Source organism: Cetorhinus maximus, chromosome 15 (genome assembly GCF_964194155.1).
Source record: "Cetorhinus maximus chromosome 15, sCetMax3.hap1.1, whole genome shotgun sequence".
In the NCBI taxonomy this organism is placed as follows: Eukaryota; Metazoa; Chordata; class Chondrichthyes; order Lamniformes; family Cetorhinidae; genus Cetorhinus; species Cetorhinus maximus.
The window spans coordinates 12010616-12026053 of record NC_135893.1 but is presented as its reverse complement, the minus strand read 5'-3'; the positions used below and the strand labels follow the sequence as shown (position 1 = coordinate 12026053).

The following is a 15438-nucleotide window of genomic DNA, read 5'->3' as shown; positions in this document are numbered from 1 at the left end:
AAATGCATTCCTCTGCTTTATTAGCATCAGCCAGGTTGCTATCATACTGGAAACTATGAGATATTAGTATATAATTAACAACTCTCAAATTCACAAATGTATGTACTGCAGGACCACTTTCTGAAATATGTCTAAATTGAAAATGACTTAACATCTCTAGGCAACTAGTAAATGAATAAATCTAAGACTCCTGATAGGCTAATATCTCATTGAATAATTTGAAGATAAAGACTCTTATGTTGGGAAATTTGACAAGAGATAGGATTGAATAAGAGCCCTTAACATGTTCAGATGATATTCATCTGTTGACCATTTCATCATCTGCATTAATCAATTTATTTTAAATGTGTAACATCCCCATTAAAATAGCAAACTGAGGTATGTCACAAGATCCTTACTTTAAATTTTGGGCCTCAAGTTGCATTAGTAACCTTAAATGTGACAAACAGGGAAATCTTTCAGCTCCAGGACATATTTTCAGCTTTTGGAATCCTTCAAATTTTAATATATCTATAACAGCAGCCTTCAAATACATTTAACATGACCTTTTACTTTCTAAAACATGCCTGAAAATGTTTTAAATCCGTAATGGGATTTTTCCCATCCCAGATGAAGATTTTGTTATGTTTACTGAGGTCATAAATCACCATGGTCACAAGCTTATTAAAAGTATCTATAAACATTCTCATTAAATGTTAGCTTCTGGATGGTTTAACAGTCATTGTTTTAAGGCTTTTCTCTATCTAGCTCTAGTGTGGTGACCGAGATCACTTGTGCAAACTCATAACATTTGTGGCTGTCTGTCTCCCACATGTTTCCTTCCTGGCCTGCAGTCTTCTTGATGGAAAAAATAACAAATGGTGTGGAATTGCTCCATTCATTATATGTGCCAGCATCCTAATTGTGTTCAAGAAGGATATGTTTACAATGTCACTGCATGCAGCAACCAGAGCATTTCCTCCCTCATTTGGTCCCCATCTCCTTTCAATGGTCTTCAATGATTTATCAGCAGTCCAAAATCTTTAGTCAAACAAAATCACCAAGAAGACTAATTTTTAGTTTTGTTCCGTTGACCCGAAGGCCCATAAGAGGCGTTCAGTCATCGTTTTGATGGCATTAGTTACAGGTTCGAGAGTTCAAGAATCCACTTGACAGGGTGGGCCATAAGAAAGCTGTCATCATCCATCCTGTCATCTCTATTCGACAGGATGCAGCAGCACGCAGAGAAATAACTCGTATCAGCAGCAATCTGGACCTCCCCATCCATAGAGACCTTGAAGACACCCCAACCCACCACATGGCTCTACAAAACCCCCACTGGACATGAAGCAAACATCTCCAACTCCATAACACTGATGAAACCTCGAGGAAAGCTTGTGCAGAAAACACCCTCCCAAATAAATACATTGTCTCTGACTTAACATCTCAACAACCAGGCTTCAGTCTCCCCCAGGGCATGCGGACAACCCTCAATAGAATATAGACTGGACATGGCCAATGTGGCCACCTGGTGTACAAGTGGCACCTGAAAACCTTGCCTGGCTGTGACTGTGGAAGCCCTGACCGACCTATGGGGCGCTTAATAAAATCTTGCCCCCAGCTCAAGTTTGAGGCAACATCCTGGAGTTGCACTTGCTTTTCAGCAGGGCATTGGACTGGTTAGGGAACTTGACATTAAAATTGTGACTACAGCTTCTGCTCCTAAAGCCGTATGAAAGAAGACCAGGAAGACCCCAAACTCGATCCCCAATCTCTGTAGGGTTATTGATCTCAGCCAAAACAGGAGTAATGTTACAATTTGTTTCGGAACTAGGGAATGGAAAAATCAACTGAAGTATTACTCCTCCTCACCAACCAATGACTGCTAGTGGAATAGTTACATGTAGACTTCAGGAATCAGTCCCAGCTGCAATACTCATACCCACTATTAAATAGCTCACTGATAGTTACTATCTAGCCTTTGATATGAAGAATGGCCAAGTGGATCATGTACTGGAAAGCAATTATTACTTGTGCAATTCCAAACTGAGTACCTGTGGGAGAGGAAGAGAGAGGAAAAAAATATTGTAAATTAATCTTGATTCAGTTGTGAAAGTTATTGGTCAAACCCCACTCCAAGACATGTACACACAATCTGAGTTAATGTGTCAGTGCAATATTGAGGAAGTTCTGCATTTTTGGAGGTGCCATCATTGAGATGAAATGTTAAATCAAAGATCGATCTGTGTGCCCAAATGGATGTTAAAAATGTTATGGCACCTTTTGAAGAGGAGCAGGGAGTTCCCCCAATATGCTGGGTCAATAGTCAACCAACCCCACCATAAACCTAATTATTTCTTTTCTTCACTCACAGGATGTGGTGTCACTGGTAAGACCAGTCTTTATTGTCCTTGAGAACAACTGAATACAACTGAATGGCTTTCTAGGCCACTTCAGAGGCAGTTAAGAGTCACTTGCATTGTTGTGAGTCTGAAGTAACACATAGGCCAGAACAAATAAGGATGGCACACTTCCTTCCCTAAATTATATTAGTGATCCAGATAGATTCTTTACAATAATACAGCAGTTTCATCTGTACCATTGCTGATACTACATTTTCATTTTAAGTTTAGTTTTGGCTCATGCAATAAAAGGCAAAGTAGCAACATAGATATGAAATTGGCTGTGTGACAGGAAACAGAGTAGTGACTAACGGCTGTTTTTCAGGCTGGAGGAAGGCTTGTAGTGGAATAACCCAGGCATCAGTTTTGGGACCCTTGCTTTTCCTGATATATATTAATGATCTAGACCCTGGTGGACAGAGCACAATTTCAAAATTTGCAGATGATATGAAACTTGGAAACATTGTGAACTGCAAGAAGGATAGTGTAAAACTTCAAAAGGACATAGATAAGCTGGTGGAATGGGCGGACAGTGGCAGATGAAGTTCAATGTGGAGAAAGGTGAAGTGATTCATTTTGGTAGGGGCATCATGGAGAGACAAAGGGCCTGAACTTCCTCAGAGTGTTAATCAGTGTTGGATTGCCACTCTGCTCCTACTTTCTTACCCAAAATTTGTTTCCCATCCTGTCTCGTCCAACATTCCGACTCAGGCTGGGCGAGATTCAGGCAGTGCAGTGCGTCCCTGGAGACTAGTGTTGCATGCAGCTCTGTTGGATGCAAGGAGGCCATACCCTCTTTTTTATAACACTAGCTGCCGTAAACCAGTTAAACCTTAAGATCCAGCCAAGTTTAACGCTCCTTGACAGGCCAGGTAATAAGGTAAGTGGGTAGGATTTGGGGGTGGGGGGGCGGGGAGGTGGGGTGGTATTTGGTCAGGCCGGGCATCTGGAGTGGGAAGGGGGGTTTTGTTGGGTCAGTCTTGTGGGGGGAGGTGTCAGGTTGGGCCTTGGGAGGGTGGGGATGAGAATTAAGCGTGGTGGGTGAAGGTAGGGCCTGGCGGAGGGTGATGGCTCCCCATGGGTGTGGGGGGAATCCCGTGGGTTGCAGAGTTCCCTTCAGGGAGCATTATAGTCTTTTAGTCTCTTGGGGGTGGGGGGGCGGTGGGGGGAAGAGTCCCTTGGGGGGATAATCGAGGGGATGGGGGCAGACCCCTGGGGAGTCGGGGGGTGAGGGAATCCCGTTGGGGGAGTGGTCAGGGGATGGAGAGGAATCCCTGGGAGCTTGGGGGTGGTGCGGGAGTCCCGTGGGGTAGGCAGTAGATGGGAGGACACCTCTGGGGGTTCAGGTGTGTGGGATGGGGTCCTGTGGGGTGGGGGGGGGGAGGTGTCGGTGTGGGTCTGTGCTATAGTTAGAAGTGGCTTTAATCCTTCTAACTTTTTATGGGTCACTATTGATGTAACCTGGTTGGAGCCATCCGAAATTTGTGATTTAAATCGCAGTTTCGGATGATTCCCAGTGCAGGGCAATTGTCCAGGGGAAGTTTGCACTTTCGGGCAATCGCTGTATAAACCTTATGTGTGATCTTCCGGGGGGAGGGGGTGGCGGTGTGGGTTCCCCAGCTCATCTTTAGGGTAACCCCGCCAATACAATGCTCTGGAGCTCGGAAGTTATGGCCTAATATAAAATAAAGGGTACAAATGTAAATGGGGGTGCAGGAACAGAGGGACCTGGATGTATATGTGCAAAAGTTATTGAAGGTGGCAGGACAGCTTGAGAAAGTGGTTAATAAAGCATACAGTATCCTAGGCTTTATTAGTAAGGGCATAGAAGACAAAAGCAAGGAGGTTATGTTGAACTTGTATAAGACACTAGTTCGGCCTCAGCTGGAGTATTGCGTCCAGTTCTGGGCACTGCTGTTTAGGAAAGATGTGAATAAATTGGAGAGAGTGCAGAAAAGATTCACAAGAATGGTTCCAGGAGCGAAGAACTTCAGTTATGAAGACAGATTGGAGAAGTTGGGACTGTTTTCCTCGGAGAAGAGAAGGTTGTGAGGATATTTGATAAAGGTTTTCAAAATTGTGAGGATTCTGGACAGATCAGATAGGGAGAAACAGTTCCCGCTCGTGAAAGGATCAAGAACGAGGGGGCACAGATTTAAAGTAATTGGCAAAGAAGCAAAAGTGACATGAGGAAAAACTTTTTCAAACAGTGAATGGTTAAGGTCTGATTGCACTGCTTGAGAGTGTGATGGAGGCAGGTTCAATTGAAGCATTCAATGGAAATTAGACTGCTACCTGAAAAGAAAGAATGTGCAGGGTTACGGGGAGTGGCACTGGCTGAATTGCTTATTCAGAGTGCTGGTACAGACATGATTGGTCAAGTGGCCTCCTTCTGCACTGTGACAATTCTGTGATTCTGTGAACTAATTGAATTTAAATTCCCCAGTTGCCATGGTGAGATTTGAACTTGTGTCTTAAATCATTAGCTCAGGATTATGAAGTTAGTAACTTAACCACCATTCTGCCATTCTCATTGCTGTTCATGGAATCTTGCTGTTGCACAAGTTGGCCACCGTGTTTACCTACAAATGATTGCACATCAAAATAACATTGATTGCAAGGCATTTTGGACAACTTGGAACATGATAAAGTGTTATTGAAATATAAGGTAACACCTTCAAACTGTAAATTCATGTTCAAGGAAATCTTCCCATATTAGTCAGGTTTATAACCCAAATATTATAAAGCACAGATAGTACATGAATTTAATTATTTTGAGAAATCACACCCAGACAAAACTGAACAGTAATATAAAATTCCTAAATTTTCCTGTACTCCTATGATATTTTACATTGTAAGATGTCTCTTGGGACCTGTTTCTTCCTGTTCAGTATCAGATATTGTGGCACTCTTGCCTCAGAATATCGCAGTGTCATTTCCAGGTGAAATGAATCCCTGCCAAATTCCTCTAGCTATTATTTGAACGGACGCTAAAACCCATTTACTTTCACTTATTTTAGTACTCACGACTAAAATTGATTGCATGTACATGCACTCTCGCACAATTGAGCTTAAAAAGTTCCATTACCCAGACAATTGATCAACATTCAAAGCTGCCTAATCATTTTTATTTTAAGAATCACACTCCAGTCTTTCCATAAATTGCCGCAGTTCGATGACCTGCTCATTCTCTCTGTTAAAAGTTACTGAAACTGCATTGCAGTGATCTCTCCGAGCACACGGCACTGCCTCCAGCGCAGTTTAAGAAGTGGGGGATGGTGATGGAATGCTTCAGGGTACGAATGAATGAAACGGAACTGAAATTGACAAGTAGGGATGCTTGGACTCAGGACTGGGGAGTTTGTTGTTCCTCCTCTCCCTCTCTCAGTGCTGTCCGTTCGCCCAACAGCTCCTGTTACCTGGTGAGATTTGATGAAGTCAGAAGCCTCAAGACAAGGACCCACAGAGTAACTCCTGCGTGTTGAACCCATTATAAGCTCCCACCCCCTTTTTTTGCAGGAACAATGTCAGAAATTAATCCTTAGGGGGAGTTTCCGTCACTAGGCTGATAAATGCTGGTTAGCCGAAGTATTTTCCCTGACTCTTGTACCCCACTTCCACCTTCGCTCCCTCTTACCTTTGAATCACAAGAGAACGACTCTCTAAGACCCCATTACAAAGTTAGCCGGTGTCTCCTGCTCGCTCACATTTCAGTGTCCCCGGTTTGAGAGAATCCAACATCCAATGTCATTCGCAGCCCCACTTTCCATTCCTCAGGTTCCGCGGATCAATATGTTGCTTTAAGGAAGACCCCCACCCATCGATAAGAGATTGGGGGATTTATCCATAGGACAGCCACAAGAGGAGGGGAGATGGAAGATCAGGCGAAAGTGCAGATGTAAAGTGGTTTATTTTTGTTCTGTCGGTTTCCAGCCTGTTCTGATAGAGCCGGTGCTTGCTGTACTGTTTCAGTAACTGCACTCGCTATCTTTTCTCGTATAGAGTCACTATAATGGGCAAGTCGGAAAGCCAGATGGACATCGTGGAGAAGTCGACAAAATCAGTCAAGAAAAGTTGGACTTTCATTGAAATTGCATTAACTGTGCTGCTCCTTCTCATGACATGCGCAGTGGTGGCGCTGGTTGTGTTGTACACAACGCAAAGAGGTAAGGTGACCCATGAGAAATAACCTGGTTAGTTTCCAGCAGACCCTGCTCCCAAAATATTACCCTTGATGGTTCGGACGATTAATGCAGCCTTGTAGCTAAACCATACCTCCATTTTATTAAGAATTCCCAGGGTGTGGACATTGTTTACAAGACTGGCATTTATTGCCCATCCCTAATTTCTCTGAAGCTGGTGCAAGGCCATCTTCTAGAGCAGCTTAATTTTCTTTGTAATGGTTTGATAGAAGAGGGTGGTTCATTAGACCACTTCAGAGGACAGTTAAAGAGTGTGTTGGTGTGGAACAGAAGATCCCTGGAATGTTTCTTGGATTATATTTGGTGAATTAGCCCAAATTTGGTTAGCATTGGAGGCACTACAATTAGCCTCAAAGCTAGTGAGAGGAACACCAGTGAAATAACCTCTGCTGTAAAGTGTGTATGTATGGAATTTGAATTGCATTAGCCTAGACTGTGGTGTCCCTCACTGGCAGCTCAGTTGGTAACATTGCTGTGTCTGATTTAAAAGGTGGTGTGTACAAGTCCCACTCCAGTGATTTGAACACAAAAATCTAGGCTGAAGCTCCAATGCAGTACTGAGGGAGAGTGGGACTGTCAGAGGTGCTGTCTTTCTGATGAGACATTAAACTGAGGCCCTGTCTACTCTCTCAGGTGGATGTAAAAGATTCCATGACACTATTTCAAAGAGCAGGGTGGGTGTGCTGGTTGTTATCACATTGTTGTTTGTGAGCACTGGCCATGTACAAATTGGCTGCTGTTTTTCCTACATTACAACGGTTCCTACACTTCAAAACTACTTCACTGATTGTACAATGCTTTGAGACATCTTGAAGTTGTGAAAGGTGCCACATAAATGCAAGACTTTGTTTTCTTTCTCGCATATGAAGAAATCACTTGAGCGAGATATTGGGGTACCTGAGGGTGGTTGGCACGTGTGGAACCATAATCCTTTTTGACTCATTGCAGACAAGGGGAGAGAATGGGCAAAAGCACAAGTCCTGACTATGTTACCTTAGATAGTCACAGTGACCAAAGTATCCCAAGAGCTAGTTATGTCACTGCATCTTGAGCTTCATGAAGTATATTTGTCTGTGCATCAATGCAGAAACTCAATCTCTGCAATCAGAATGGAGATCTAACTGTGGGCTGCCCTAAAGCTAGGAGGTAGTCACACCACATGGCTTTCAGATCTGTTGCATTATAGCTGCAGTGAGGTGCTAAACTACAGGATTCCCAGCATTGAAATCGAACTGACATTTTGAAGCCTTCGTTCTGTTGACACTGGATGAAACCTCCAGGAGGACTGACAGTATAGCTTGGTTCTCTCAGTGCCCCACTGCACCCTATAAGGATAGGGCCCAGAGATAATGCAGCACAGCTGTCTTCCTATTTTCAAATCTAGGTTTCCCAGTGACATATAAAATGTTCCATCTGCATCTTTTTCTCAATGCTCATTAAAAGATATGTTGGACTTTAAGATTATATTTTTGATATTAAGCAGCTGAAATTAATTTTGACGCTTTTACTGAAACTGTTAGTCATCTTTGTTTAAAACTGTTAATGGTACCGTCAGTTGTCGAGTTAACGTAGTGTTAGGGACATTGGCCGTGTTAGAGATAGCGTAAGTCACAATGACAGTGATAGTAAGGGCGTAAGTGCAAATTATAGTGCTAGCAATCACATTTGTGTCAGTGCTTATTTTAGACATAATGTTAGTTTTCATCCAGTGATACTTTTAGAGAATAAAAGAGGAAAACAGAACATCCTCATTCCTAAAGGTCAGTACTGATGGGTCCATATGCTTCCCGAGCAGGCTACCTGAAATCTGCTTGAAGTTAAAATCTACCACAGTGATTCCAAATGTTAAACGTTTATCTCTGTGTTAAAGTATATTAACACTTGGGACATTTATGCTAGTGTTAGTAATGGTGCTAATGATAACAGCAATACAATGATTACAGTAGCATCTGTATGATTGGGATCTGCAAGTGATATTACACTCTTCATTGTAGTTTTTCAGTTTATATAGTTCAATCTGATTTTAGAGTTAATTATTTCAATTTATCTTAAAAAAAATGAACTGCTTAGCATGGCTTAATTCAAATTTTTTTGTGCAAAATCACTTCAAATGATAAAGACTACAACAGAAAGGAGTAGAATAGATTTTGTTACAGGAAGTATTGACAAATATTCTTTTGGTCATTGAAGCTCTAATTTTCCCCCCTCTGACTTTTCAAGTGATGCAATTCTGAGTTATTGATTTCGAAGGGGCAATGAGATTGCTCCAGGTGACTCTTCTCCCTGTGTAAGGAAACAGGTAGTCTGCATCCTGTGTCTGAACACAGCAAGGTCAAAGCAGCAGTCATGAAGTTAGGGAAACTGTGATCCAATGATTTTACTCCATGACTTCAAAGTGGGGCATATTAGTGTTCAAACACAATATGCCAGCACAATATTTGTCAAATGTATTTAATTTATCCCATTTAGAACACTGTGATTTAGTTATTATAATCTTTTCATCTCTCTAAGTTTAAGCAGTGTTAACAATTAGAGTGTTTTAAGGACCAATTTGGACTTTCTCCAGTCAGTATACTTTGACCAAGAGTTGAAGTGTTGATAAAGTCAAGTCACCCATACTGCTGCACTAATCTGACATAAATCACATAAATAATTTTTTTCAATGATAGACACCCCCAACAAAAACACAAATTTGTCTGATGAACTGCACAGTAGAACTCAAGTGATATTGCACAGTAGTGCATACAGTTCAACTAATCATTTGATTGTAGGAATTCTGTGCAACATTTATTCCTGCTGGGATGTTATCCTGCATGTAATCCGTTCCTGTGGGTGTTAGCCTGCATGTGATGTACTCCTGCTGATGTGCTATCCTGCATACACTCACTGCAACCCTGAGGTGAAATCTCAGCCATAAGTTTTTTTTAAAATCTATTTTACAACACTATATAATGGCTTGTTCCACAAGATTTGAGTTTTATAGCATGCATGACATTATAAGACAACATCATTTATGCTGGGGACATATCTACACATTGTGCTATTTCTTTCCAAATAGAAATAAATATGTATGATCTGATAGCCATTACAAAGACTTGGCTACAGGATGACAAAGACTGGGACCTGAATATTCAAGGGTACGTAACATTTAGGAAATTAGGAAAAGGTGGAGGGGTTGCTCTGTTAATTGGTACAACAATTGACATTAGTACAATAGAAAGAGATGACCTTAGTTCTGGAGATCAAGAATATAGAATCGGTTTGTGTAGAGATGAGAAATAGTAAAGGTAAGAAGTCACTTGTAGGAGTAGTCTTTAGGCCCCTAACAGTAAGCACACTGTAGAGCAGGGCATACAAGAAGAAGTAATGGAGGCTTGTGAGAAAGGTACGGCAATAATTATAATGAGTGATTTTAATCTACATATACATTGGGTGAATCGGATTGGCAAAGGTATCCTGGACGATGAGCCCATAAGAGTGTTTTCAGTACAGTTTCTTAGAGCAGTACGTTCTAGTACCAACCAGAGAGCAGGCTATACTGGATCTGGCAATGTGCAATGAGGCAGGATTAATTAATAACCTCCTAGTGAAGGTGCCCCTGGTTGGTAGTGATCATTATATGATTGAATTTCACATTCAGTTTGAGGGAAAGAGGAAAGGATCCAAGGCTAGTGTTTTCAACTTAAATAAGGACAATTATGAGGGCATAAAGACAGAGCTAGTTAAAATGAATTGGGAAATTAGGCTAAGGGATAGGTCAGTAGAGATGCAGTGTCAGAAATTTAAGGAGATATTTCAGAATACTCAGAAAAGATACATTCCAGTGAGAAATGGTAAGGGTAGGACACACCATGCCGTGTCTAACCAAGGAAGTTAAAGATGGTATCAAATTGTTAATAAAAAGCGTATAACTCTGCAAAGATGAGTGACAGGTCAGAAGATTGGACAGAATATAAAGAAAGGCGAAGAGTGACTAAAAGCTTAATAAGGAGGGAGAAAATTAGAGTGGGAGAAAAGATTAGCTAGGAATATAAAAAAAGATAATAAGCATTTCTGCAGGTAGTTTAAAAAGGACTGAGTAAGTAAAGTGAGCGTTGGTCCTCTAGAGAGTGAGTATGGGGAATTAATAATGGAAAATAAGGAAATGGCAGAAGAAATTAACAGATATTTTGCATCTGTCTTCACTACAGAGGATGCAAATAACATCCCAGAAATAATTGTGAATCAGGAGGTGAAAGAGAGAAAGGAACTCAAAAGAATTACATTCACCAGGGAAAGGGCACTAAGAAACTTACTAGAACTAAACGATGACAAGTCCCTAGGTCCTGATGGATTTCACCTACGTCCTTTAAAGAAGTGGCTGCTAAGGTACTAGATGCTTTGATTTTAATTTTCCAAAATTCCCTAGATTCTGGAAAGGTACCATCAGATTGGAAAATAGTGACCAGGACTTTCCCCTCAACGATTTGGGGGTGGGGCCCGGTCGCCGAGGGGAAAAGGACGCCGGGCCATTTAAATTTTTAGGAAGGCGGGTGGACAGCGAAATCAGCTGTCTGCCCACCGACCTGTCAATGGCCAATTGAGGCCATTGACAGGCTAGTTTAAGTAATTAAAGACCTGCCTGTCCAACCTTAAGGCTGGCGGGCAGGCCAGGAGCCCCAGTGGGCTCCAGATTATTGATGAAACTTCATCCACTGGCGGGATGAAGCTTCATGTACGTATTGTAAAAAGTTAATAAAGTGTATGTGTTCTTTATTAACATGTCCCATCTTGTGTGACATTGTCACACGAGGGGGACATGTTAATAATTTTTTTAAGTTTCTATTATTAATGTTTTTGACACTGTCAGTATTCTCCCTGAGACAGGACTTTGCCTCAGGGAGAAGTGTGCTCTTTCATGCACCCCCACCCCTCCCCCCCCTCACACAGGAAGCGCATAGTGCTTCCCATCAGGGATGCCGCTGGGCGGGCCTTAATTGGCCCGCCCACTTAAAATGGCGGCGAGCCCTATTTCAGTGGTGGGGGTCGGCTGCCCGCCCGCTGCCAAACCGGCGGGGCCCGCACGGCATCCAAGGGCAAAATTCTGCCCAGTGAATGTGATTCTTTATTCAAGAAAGGAGGGAGAAAGAAAGCAGGAAACTATAGGCCAGTTAGCTTAACACCTGTCATAGGGAAATTGCTGGAATCTATTATTAAGGAGGTGATAGCGGGGTGCTTAGAAAATCTCAATGAAATCAGGCAGAGTCAACATGGCTTTGTGAAAGGGAAATCATGTTTGACTAATTTATTGGAGTTCTTTGAGGAAGTAACAAGCAACATGGATAAAAGGGGACTTGTGGATGTGGTGTATTTGGATTTCCAGAAGGCATTTGACAAGGTACCATGTCATAGGATACTATGCAAAATAAGAGCTCATGGAGTGTGGGGTGGAAGGGTGGGGGTAACATATTAGCATGGATAGGGATTGGTTAGCTAACAGGGAAGAGAGCGTAGGTATAAATGGGTCATTTTCAAGTTGGCAAGATGTGATGAGTGAAATGCCACAGGGATCAGTGCTGGAGCCTCAACTATTTACAATTTACATCAATGACTTGGATGAAGGGACTAAATGTATGGTTGCTAAATTTGCTGATCTCACAAAGATAGTTAGGAAAATAAGTTGTGAAGAAGACATAAGGAATCTGCAAAGGGACATAGGTTAAGTGAGTGGGCAAACATTTGGTAGATGGAGTATAATGTGGGAAAATGTGATTTTGTCCACCTTGGCAGGAAGAATAGAAAAGCAGCACATTAGTTAAATGGAGACAGATTTCAGAACTCTGAGGTAAAAAGGGATCTGGGTGTCCAGATACATAAATCGCAAGAAGTTAGTATGCAGGTAAAGCAAATTACTAGGAAGGCGAATGGAATGTTGTCGCTTATTGCAGAGGGAATGGAATATAAAAGTAGGGATGTTTTACTACAGTTGTATAGGGCATTGGTGAGACCATATCTAGAGTACTGTGTACAGTTTTGGACTCTTTATCTAAGAAAGGATATAAATGCATTAGATGCAGTTCAGAGAAGGTTCACTCAACTGAAACCTGGGATTGGGGGGTGGGGATATCTTATGAGGAAAGGTTGGACAGATTGGACCTGTATCCATTGGAGTTTAGAAGATTGCGAGGTGATCTTATTGAAACACATAAGATCCTGAGGGGACTTGACAAGGTGGATGCTGAAAGGATGTTTCTCCTTATGGGAGAGACTAGAACTAGGGGACATAATTTATAAATAAGGGATCTCCCATTTAAGATAGAGATGAGAAGAAATTTTTCCCTCACAGTGTTGTGGGTCTTTGGAACTCTCTTACCCGGAGACTGGCGGAGGTAGGCTTATTGAATGTTTTTAAGGCAGACATAGATAGATTCTTGTCTAACAAGGGAGTCAAAGGTTATCAGGGGTAGGTGGAATGTGGCAATAAAGCCACAATCAGATCAGCCATGATCTTATTGAATGGCAGAGCAGGCTCAAGGGGCCAATTCGTATGTTTTTATGTAAGTACAAAATACTCAGAGCTCAGTCACAAATTTGAAGCACTTTAGCATGTAGAGAACAAACACTGTGCTACTATTAATGATGTGTAACATGACTACAGAACTGCAGAACTGCAAATCCAGCTGGGAAGAAAGCAAAAGGAAGAGAGAGAACTTAGCTTCCAGTGGGCCATTCCAGCAATACAGCACATTGCTAGTAGGACACTCGCACCCACATTGTCCTGGGGGAATGTTATCTTTGCAGAAAGGTGATTGACAGACTTTAGTTTCTGCTGGGGTTTTCATGCACAGCAACATGATATTTAAAGGGATTTTTAAAAAATGTCTGATGGTAAGCTCTCCCTTACCACTCTGCTGTTTTTTTGTCTACTCTTAAGCAAAGCATTCTTCATGCAGGCCACAAGGAAAATTAATTAGTATCTGTTTATGCCAGTAATTTGCAGCATAATTACTTGCTTTGAAATAGTAATTCCCGATCCCTGCATTTGCTAGGGCCACCTGTTGCCACAATGAATTCAGAAAGTAAATAGTTTTTCATGAAGTGTGCATTTCCTTCCAGCAGATAAGCAGCGGGAAGTGCCCCAAACATCTGGCTGGCATTTCCTGAGGGCAGAATGGAAGTCCAGTCTATATGACTTGCAAACACTTTGCATGTCTTCCTTTCTGAATGAGCAAGGAGGAAATTATTAACCCTTTAAATACATTGTATATCCCCAAGCTCTGGAGGACAGTGTATCATTAATTAGTTTGTAAGTGTCTTTCTTCAACGGACGTAATCTTCTCCAGAACTCTCTGACAATTTTTCACTAAGCACGTGTTTTGATTCAGTAGGCAAATGGGATTGAGGAACAGATCAGCCATGGTGGAATAGACTTGAGGGACTGAATGCCCTATTCCTGTTCCTATGTTCATGTCAACTGGGATTCCTGCTAGAAAGTATGTGTATGTGGACATTGGGTGAGGCTGATATTAAGACCATAAGACATAGGAGCAGAAATTAGGCCATTCGGCCCATCGAGTCTGCTCCACCATTCAATCATGGCTGATAAGTTTCTCAACCCCATTCTCCCGCCTTCGCCCCGTAACCTTTGATCCGCTTACCAATCAAGAACCTATCTATCTCGGTCTTAAATACACTCAATGACCTGGCCTCCACAGCCTTCTGTGGCAATGAATTCCATAGATTCACCACTCTCTGGCTAAAGAAGTTTCTCCTCATCTCTGTTCTAAAAGGTCTTCCCTTTACTCTGAGGCTGTTCCCTCGGGTCCTAGTCTCTCCTACTAATGGAAACATCTTCCCCACGTCCACTCTATCCAGGCCTTTCAGTATTCTGTAAGTTTCAATCAAATCCCCCCTCATCCTTCTAAACTCCATCGAGTATAGACCCAGAGTCCTCAAACGTTCCTCATATGTTAAGCCTTTCATTCCTGGGATCGTTCTCGTGAACCTCCTCTGGACCTTCTCCAGGGCCAGCACATCCTTCCTGAGGTACGGGGCCCAAAATTGCTCACAATATTCTAAATGTGGTCTGACCAGAGCCTTATAAAGCCTCAGCAGCACATCCCTGCTTTTATATTCTAGTCCTCTCGAAATAAATGCCAACATTGCATTTGCCTTCCTAACTACCGACTCAACCTGCAAGTTAACCTTAAGAGAATCCTGGAATAGGACTCCCAAGTCCCTTTGCACTCCAGATTTCTGAATTCTCTCCCCATTTAGAAAATAGTCTATGCCTCTATTCTTCCTACCAAAGTGCATGACCTCATATTTCCCCACGTTGTATTGCATCTGCCACTTCTTTGCCCATTCTCCTAACCTGTCCAAATCCTTCTGCAGCCTCCCCACCTCCTCAATACTACCTGTCCCTCCACCTATCTTTGTATCATCTGCAAACTTAGCCAGAATGCCCTCAGTTCCTTCACCTAGATCATTAATGTATAAAGTGAAAAGTTGTGGTCCCAACACTGACCCCTGCGGAACTCCACTAATCACCAGCTGCCATCCTGAGAAGGACCCCCTTATCCCCACTCTCTGCCTCCTGCCAGACAGCCAATCTTCTATCCATGCTAGTACCTTGCCTCTAACACCATGGGCTCTTATCTTACTGAGCAGCCTCCTGTGCGGCACCTTGTCAAAGGCCTTCTGGAAGTCCAAGTAGATAACATCCATTGGCTCTCCTTTGTCTAACCTACTCGTTACCTCCTCAAAGAATTCTAACAGATTTGTCAGGCATGACCTCCCCTTGATGAAACCATGCTGACTTTGCCCGATTTTACCATGCACTTCCAAGTATTCTGAAATCTCATCCTTAATAATGG

The 15438-nt window shown here is 42.3% G+C and overlaps 1 protein-coding gene across 2 annotated transcripts in view; it reads left to right on the top strand.

The window, feature by feature from the left end:
• Nucleotides 1-15438, top strand: part of mmel1 (membrane metallo-endopeptidase-like 1) — a 104382-nt gene that overhangs the window by 12303 nt on the left and 76641 nt on the right. The window contains exons 1-2 of one of the 2 annotated variants that reach the window (XM_078559237.1): nt 6139-6279; nt 6384-6547. In XM_078559237.1, coding sequence (XP_078415363.1) covers nt 6254-6279; nt 6384-6547 — 190 coding nt within the window. In that variant the 5' untranslated portion in view covers nt 6139-6253. Of the gene's footprint in view, nt 1-6138; nt 6280-6383; nt 6548-15438 lie in introns of those variants that run through there. The other variant, XM_078559238.1, reaches the window with a different exon arrangement.